Source organism: Callithrix jacchus, chromosome X (genome assembly GCF_049354715.1).
Source record: "Callithrix jacchus isolate 240 chromosome X, calJac240_pri, whole genome shotgun sequence".
In the NCBI taxonomy this organism is placed as follows: domain Eukaryota; kingdom Metazoa; phylum Chordata; class Mammalia; order Primates; family Cebidae; genus Callithrix; species Callithrix jacchus.
This window is the reverse complement of record NC_133524.1, coordinates 115,337,183-115,345,425: the sequence shown is the minus strand read 5'-3', so window position 1 is coordinate 115,345,425 and position 8,243 is coordinate 115,337,183. Positions and strand designations below refer to the sequence as shown.

Below are 8,243 nucleotides of genomic sequence, written 5' to 3'. Positions count from 1 at the left end.
GGGTCTTCCTATGTTGCCCAAGCTTGTCTTGAACTCTTTGGGCTGAAGCAATTCTCCCACCTTGGCCTCCCAAAGTGCTGACATTACAGGTGTCAGCCACTGTGCCTGGCCCCATTGGAACATTTTAGGCATTGCCTAAGTAGCTGTCAAATGGACCTGAATATTATATCAATTAGTTTGGATATTACTTTTATTTTTGGCTAGCAATGACAACAAAAGGGAGAGCTGCTTATGACTGAAGAATTTATTTTTGCTTTCTGCTGGTACACGACTTTCCCCCTGTGTCTATCCCTTCTCCAGTCTTCTATTGTTGTTATATTTGTTTTTTCCCTCCTCATTGTCTTTGTGATTAGATTAGAGGCACCTGCATCACAATAGAATGTACTAGGGCTTCAAGTCAGCATGCCTGATTCAAGTCCCATTTTTTTTTTTTTTGAGACAGTCTTGCTCTGTTGCCCAGGCTGGAATGCAGTGGTATGATCTTGGCTCACAGCAACCTCCGTTTCCCAGGTTGAAGCGATTCTCCTGCCTCAGCCTCCCAAGTAGCTGGGACTACATGAGTGCACCATCATACCCAGGTAATTTTTGTATTTTTAGTAGCGACGGGGTTTCACCATGTTGGTCAGGCTGGTCTCGAACTCCTGACCTCAAGTGATTGCCCACCTTGGCCTCCCGAAGTGCTGGGATTACAGGTGTGACCACCACGCCCAGCCATCTTGAGGCCTTTCTTTAGCCACGATCTTCAGTGTCAGTTTTTGTTGTTTCCCCTTCCCCCAGAGGTTTCTTCCCATCCACTCCTCAGTCCCTTGGCTTTAAATACCATCTGTCTGCTGATGACACTCAAATTCCTATCTCTCCAGTCATCACTTTTGCCCAAACTCTAGACTTGTCCCTATTATCCTTAAATAATTATCAGTAATGTTCTGATATGCTAGTTTCCTATGGCTGCTATAACATTACCACAAATGCATTGGTTTAAACAACACAAATGTATTAGCTTGCAGTTCTGTAGGTCACAAGTCTGACATAGGTTTCACTGGGCCAAAATTGAAGGGTCCACAGGCCCGAGTGCCTTTCTGGAGGTTCCAGAGGCGAATTTGTTAGCTTGCTCATTCAGGTTCTTGTCTGAGTCCAGTTGATTGTGACTGTAGGGCTGAGGTCCTTTGTTTCCTTGCTGGCTGTCAGCTGAGGGTCATGCTCAGCTTTTAGAGGTCATTGGCTCCTGGAAATCTTTGTCTTCAAAGCCAGCAATGGTGAATCCACTTCTCCTCAGGCCTCATTTCTCCTGCCTCTTATTCCATCCTTGCATCTTCTTGACCCATTCTTCTGCCTTCCTCTTCCACTTGTGATTTTTTTTTTTGAGACAGAGTCTCGCTCTGTCGCCCAGGCTGGATTGTAGTGACATGATCTTGGCTCACTGCAACCTCTGCAGGTTCAAGTGATTCTCGTGCCTCAGCCTCCCGAGTAGTTGGGATTATGGGTGTTTGCCACCACACCCGGCTAATTTTTGTATTTTTAGTGGAGATGGGGTTTCACCATGTTGGCCAGGCTGGTCTCGAACTCCTGACCTCAAATGATCCGCCCATTTCGGCATCCCAAAGTGCTGGGATTTAAGGATTGTGATTAGATTGGGCCCACCCAACAAATCCAGGAGAATCCCTCCATCTCAATGTCTGTAACAGTAATCACATCTGCAAAGTCTCTTTTGTCAGGAAAGGTAACATATTCACAGGTTCTGGGGGTTAAGGTGTGGACACCTTTGGTAGGGGCCATTATTCTGCTTACCGCGACTGGTTTGGACGGTTACATAGACAGCGTGTGCTCCAGCCCACTATGACTTCTCTACTTGCATGTCTCATGGGCATTTTGAATTTAACATTTCCAAAACAGAACTTTTAATTCCTCCCCACCAAAATTCTGGCCCTCCTCGGTCTTCCCCACATCGGCAAATGGCCAGATGATCTACCTGTTCTCAAGTCAAAAGCCAAAAACCAGCCACATGTAATCCCAGCACTTTGGGATGCTAAGGCAAGCCTTGCTAACCTGTGCTCAAGAGTTTGAGAGCAGTCTGGGCAACATGGTGAAGCCCATGTCTACAAAAATTAGCCAGGCATGGTGGCTTGTGCCTGTAATCCCAGCTACTCAGGAGGCTGAGGTGGAAGGATTGCTTGAACCCGGGAGATGGAGTTCTATTTCAGCAGTGAGCCGAAATAGCTCCACTGCACTCCAGCCGGGAGCAACAGATATCCTGTCTCAGAAAAACAAAAACCAAAAGCCTGGGTGCCACCCTTGACTCCTTTCTTTAACTCCCTACATTCAATTGCTTGGCAAATGATGCTGAGTCCACCTCCAGAATACATCTTGAACTCATTCATTCCTCCCCATCTTTATTGCCACTATTCTAGTCCAAGCCATCCTTTCTTGCTTGGACTTCCGAAATCGCTTCTTAACTGGTCTTCTCACAGCCTTGCTTCCCTCCTATCCGTTCTCCACACAGCAACTGAGTAATCTTTTAAAAATCAAAGTCAGGCCGGGCGTGGTGGCACACGCCTGTAATCCCAGCACTTTGGGAGGCCAAGGCGGGTGGGTCACGAGGTCAAGAGTTCGAGACCATCCTGGTCAACAAGATGAAACCCTGTCTCTACTAAAAATACAAAAATTAGCTGGGCATAGTGGTGCGCGCCTGTAGTCCCAGCTACTCGGGAGGCTGAGGCAAGAGAATTGCTTGAACCCAGGAGGCAGAGGTTGCGGTGAGCTGAGATCACGCCATTGCACTCTAGCCTGGGTAACAAGAGCAAAACTCCGTCTCAAAAAAAAAAAAAAAAAAAATCAAAGTCAGATTATATTGCTTTTCTGCTTTAAAATCTTCGATGCCTCCCCACTGCATTTAGAATAAAATCTAACTTCTTGTTCTGGCCCGTATGGCCACATAAGATCTGGCTCGCTCTCTCCAGTCTCATCTCATCCCACTCTCACCACACTCTGGCTACCCTCGCCTCCTTTCTGTTCACCAGGTCTTTCCCACTGCCACACTTTTGCACTTGTTTTTCTCTCTGCCAGGAATGCTCTTCTCCCTCATTCTTTATTTTTCTTTTATTTTTTAAAATTATTATTATACTTTAAGTTCTAGTGTACATGTGGAGAACATGCAGGTGTGTTACATAGGTATACACATGCTATGGTGGTTTGCTGCATCCATCCCACTGCAATCTACATTAGGTATTTCTCTCCTAATGCTATCCCTCCCCTAGCTCCCCACCCCCTGACAGGGCCCGGTGTGTGATGTTCCCCTCCTTGTGTCCATGCATTCTCATCGTTCAACACGCACTTATGAGTGAGAACATGTGGTGTTTGGTTTTCTGTTTTTGTGTCAGTTTGCTGAGAATGATGGTTTTTGAGATGGAATCTCACTCTGTTACCCAGGCTGTAGTGCAGTGGCACGATCTTGGCTCACTGCAACCTCTACTTCCCAGGTTCAAGCGATTCTCCTGCCTCAGCCTCCCAAGTAGCTGAGATTACAGGTGTGCACTACCACGTGGGGCTAATTTTTCTGTTTTTAGTAGAGATGGGGTTTTGACATGTTGGCCAGGCTGGTCTCAAATTTCTGACCTCAAGTAATCCACCTGCCTTGGCCTCCCAAAGTACTGGGATTACCATACCCGGCTCCCATTTTTTCACTTTTTAAGTCAAGTGAAGCAGTGTGAGTAGGAAGGAACAAAGAAATATGTAGCTGGTTGTGATCAATTACTTGTAAACCCCACTGCACTTTGACCAGCCTTCCCTAGTTCTTTGCATGGTTGGCTCATTCTCATCCTTCAGGTCTCATCTCAAATGTCACTTGTCAGAGTGGCCTTCTCTGGCATCCTGATTTAAAATATTCCCCTCTGGCTTCAGCCAGGGAGGCAGAGGTTGCAGTGAGCTGAAATCACACCACTGCACTCCAGCCTGGATGACAGAGTGAGACCCTGTCTCAAACAAAACAAAACAAAAACCAAAAATAAAATATTCCCCTTCCCCTTACCTCCACATAATTCTCCAATAAAGCAACCTGTATATAAGCACCCTCATAACATTATAGTCCATGATTACCTAAATTATTGATTGGTTTATTTGTTTATTGACTGCCACTCTCACTAGAATAAGCTCCTTGAGGGCAAGGACCTTATTATCTGCCTTTTGTGCCACTGTGTCTGTAGTGTCTAGCAGTTATTGAATAAATACACAAAGCCACTTTTCTTACTCTAAACCACTTTTGCTTGCTTCCATCTCTGTGACACTGCATATGCCCTGACATTAACCTGCAATGCCTTCCTATTCGTGACCAATACATATCCCTTAACTTCCTTCAAAATTTAGTTCAAGACTCATGGCTGGGTGTGGTGGGACATGCCTGTAATCCCAGCACTTTGGGAGGCTGAGACAGGTGGATCACCTGAGGCCACAAGTTCGAGTCCAGCCTGGCCCCATCTCTACCAACAAAATACAAAAATTAGCCAGGCATGGTGGCAGATGCCTGTAGTCCGAGCTACTCAGGAGGCGGAGGCATGAGAATAGCTTGAACCCGGGAGGCAGAGGTTGCAGTTAGTCAACCTGGGTGACAGAATGAGTCTCTGTCTAAAAACAAAAATAAAACTCACAACCTCCCCAAATCTCTGTTGATCACTAGTCCCTCTCCCCTGTTATGACCCCTTCAGTTTTTTATTCACTAAGTATAAGCTCCTTGGCAATCTTAGAAACAGTTGATACCACATTATCATGCCTTTGCATTTGATTTGTAATCAGTCATTACATATATGTAGGTATGTATGTTTTGTTCCTTAAGCCCATAAATTCCTTCTGAATCAATATTGCATCACACATCTTTATAATCCTTCTCAAGTACTTAGTCCCGTGTGGTGCTCACTGTCAGCCATAAAGCAGAAAGGCAGAACTCTCTCTTCATACCTCCAAGGAAATGAAATTAGTTGGAAGTTTATTTTAGAAATAGAACAAGAGTTTTAGAGTTCTTCTGAAATTAGAAAAATCAGGCATATTATTTTCCCCTCTTAATTTAATGAAGAAAAAATAAAAACTGTAGCTCAGAAAACATTTCTGTGCATGACAACTGCAAGAGCTTGGCTATCTATTTAATAATACTTGTGGAAGGGCAGGGTGCAGTGGCTCACACCTGTAATCCCAGCACTTTGGGAGGTGGAGGTGGGTAGAACACCTAGAGTTAGGAGTTGGAGACCAGCCTGGCCAACATGGTGAAACCCTGTCTCTACTAAAATGCAAAATTACCCAGGCATGGTGGCAGGTGCCTGTAATCCCAGCTACTTGGGAGCCTGAGGCTTGAACTCAGGAGGCAGAGGTTGCAGTGAGCTGACATTGCGCCATTGCACTCCAGCCTAGGTGACAATTTTTTTCAAAAGAAAAAAAAAACTTGTGGAAGAATATACAAGATATTATCATGAATTAATATGAGGTTAGGATTTTAGAGTTAGTTAAAAAAATAAAATAAAAAATATTTTTGCAGCTTTTAGAACTGTTTGAAAAGTTGTCTGTTTCAAGGAAAATAAAGAGTAATAAACATGAACTATTCACTCTGGGTAAAGAATCTACCACCCTCCAAACTGTAACAGATTGAGCTACAGATGAGATTTCCATGTGTGTGTGTGTTAACTGCCATTCTCCATAAACAGAATGCTGCAGCAGTTGGAAAAGTGAATTATTTTGGTATACTTAAATAGGATAAGGTTCAGAGAGTTTACAGATTTGGCTAGGATGTATTTAACCATAGTTTTATAACTCAGATTAGCAATAAATGCCCAACACATCATTTTTTCTTTGGAAAATAAATTTAACAGGAAAAAATACTTGCAACATACTGAAAATCTCTGTGTGAGTGTACGTGTGTGTATAAATTAACAATTTAATGTTAGATATTAATACATTTTTATTTTTTGAGATGGAGTTTTGCTCTTGTTGCCCAGGCTGGAGTGCAGTGGCGTGATCTCAGCTCACTGCAACCTCTGCCTTCTGGTTTCAAGTGATTCTCCTGCCTTAGCCTCCTGAGTAGCTGGGATTACAGGCGCATGCCACCATGCCTGGCTAATTTTTTTGTATTTTTAGTAGAGACAGGGTTTCACCATTTTGGCCAGACTGGTCTTGAACTCCTGACCTCATGATCCACCTGCCTCGGCCTCCCAAAGTGCTGGGATTACAGGTGTGAGCCACCGCACCTGGCCTTATATTAAGGCATTTAAAAATGCATGGATAGGTGCTATTTGAAAAGTATAGTTATTTAAACTTTACTTAGAATTCCTAAGGTGGACAATCCTCAAATTTGATTTTTAGAAAGTTTGATACAGATGATTAGGCTAAAGTGTTTATAGTCACTTACATTTTTTTGGGTATGTGTGTCAAATGTTCCATTTGATCCTTTCTAGGCAACTGGGACATCTTTGAGAATAACTTGACTAAAGAATTTATTTTCAGGGAAGGCTTGCAAAGCAAGTAAAAAAGGCAGAGAATTCAGGCCACTGAACTGTACATGACTTCAATCAGAAGAAGGTCTTTGGGGCATAATTAAGCAGTCATGGTATAAACTGTCTTCCTGAAACACGAGATTTTAAGCCTGGGATGCTTCAAATTTCAAAAAAGGAGGATGATTCTACTACAATGGTGATAGCTTTTAAATGTTCGATATTTTTATTTGGTTTCTGATGAAACCAAATAAAAATATCGAACATTTAAAAGCTATCACTATTGTGATACACATCACTGGGTGGTGTGTACACTCAGAAGTCAGCAAAAATTTGAGTTCAAGAAAGATTGTATTGGGGCAGGGTGCAGTAGCTCACACCTGTAATCCCAGTGCTTTGGGAGGCCAAGGCAGGAGGACTGCATGAGCCCAGGAGTTCAAGACCAGCTTGGGCAACATAGCAAGACCCCCCCCCAAAAAAATTAGGTGTGGTGGTACACACCTATGGTCTCAACCCTTGGGAGGCTGAAGCAGGAGGATATCTTGAGCCCAGGAGTTTGAGGCTGCAGTGAGCTATTATTGTGTCAGTGTACTCCAGCCTGGGTGACAGAGCAAGACCCTGTCTCTAAAAACAAAACAAAACAACAGATTGTATTGGGAAGTCTCAGGTCAAACTAAACAAAACTAGGCTGACATTGGTTTGTGCAAGCTTTGCATTAAGTACAGGTGACCTGGTGGCTCTGCTCACAATGTGGTATCCACTCAGCCACGTCAATTACATGTTGCTTTGAGATGTTATAACAATGCCCTTTCTTTGGTGTTATGTTTCTCTTCAGAGCATAAATTGTACATTTTATCACTGCTAGACTCTGATTACAAAATCTCGTGGAATGCCATCATGACACACTCATGTTGGGAAACCTCATGGTGCAGGAGTTCATGGGGGCATCAGTTTGGAGATTTGAGGTGGTGTGTGACCAGACTGTCTCATATCCCAGAGCAGCAGACAACAGTAGCTTCTCCTCCCTCCTTAGGTGCCCAGTTATGAGGCTACAGTTATTTGTGATTGCAACACGCCGTCAGTGCACTTCTAGTTCCATTCCATTTTATAGAGTTGGTTTTTTAGACTTCAGTTTTCTCATTTTGAAGAACTTCTTTAATTCTCTTAATTCCTGGGGCTGCAAACTCTGATCAACTCCTGGGGTCAATTTATAGCTCAGTGGAGACAGAATGTAACCATTTTGATAAAGACAGATTCTCTTGCAGAACTCAAAGGTGCTAAACATAATTCCAAAATATGGAACTATCTGTTAAAACAGAAAATGAAAATCAAGTTAAATTCTTAAAAGAAATGTGTCTGCAGTCAACTTGGATTAGGGTAAAGTGAGATAATGGCAGTGGCAATAGAAATGGCAACTGTTTTTGGAATCAGAGAAGATGGCAAAAGGAAAGCTGGCCCAGTGTGGGTTGGTAGAGGAATGACAGTGATTGAAGGGGATGCCCTGCCTAGGAGGTGCTGGATCTGGGTCATATGCATGCAGATGATCTAATACTGCCTGTCACGATATGCCGGCCTTGACTGGAATCATTTACATGCCAGCTCGTGCAAGGTTAGTCCAGAGTACTTAACCTTTTTTTTTTTTTTGGTTATGGAATTCTTTGGGAATATGGTGCACATATGCATATACACATACATTTTTGCATAGAATTTTAGGATGAGGGGTTAGGTTCCCCTTAGGGGCCCATGAACCTCCACATTAGGAATTTCTGCACTAAATGT

The 8,243-nt window shown here is 43.4% G+C and overlaps 1 protein-coding gene across 1 annotated transcript in view; it reads right to left on the bottom strand.

Annotated features, from left to right (window-relative positions):
• Positions 1-229: 229 nt before the first annotated feature.
• The window catches only part of SLC25A43 (solute carrier family 25 member 43), a 56,659-nt gene continuing 48,645 nt past the window's right edge, over positions 230-8,243 (bottom strand). The window contains exon 5 of the mRNA XM_002763208.6: positions 230-7,770. Coding sequence (XP_002763254.2) covers positions 7,570-7,770 — 201 coding nt within the window. The 3' untranslated portion in view covers positions 230-7,569. The remainder of the gene's footprint in view (positions 7,771-8,243) is intronic.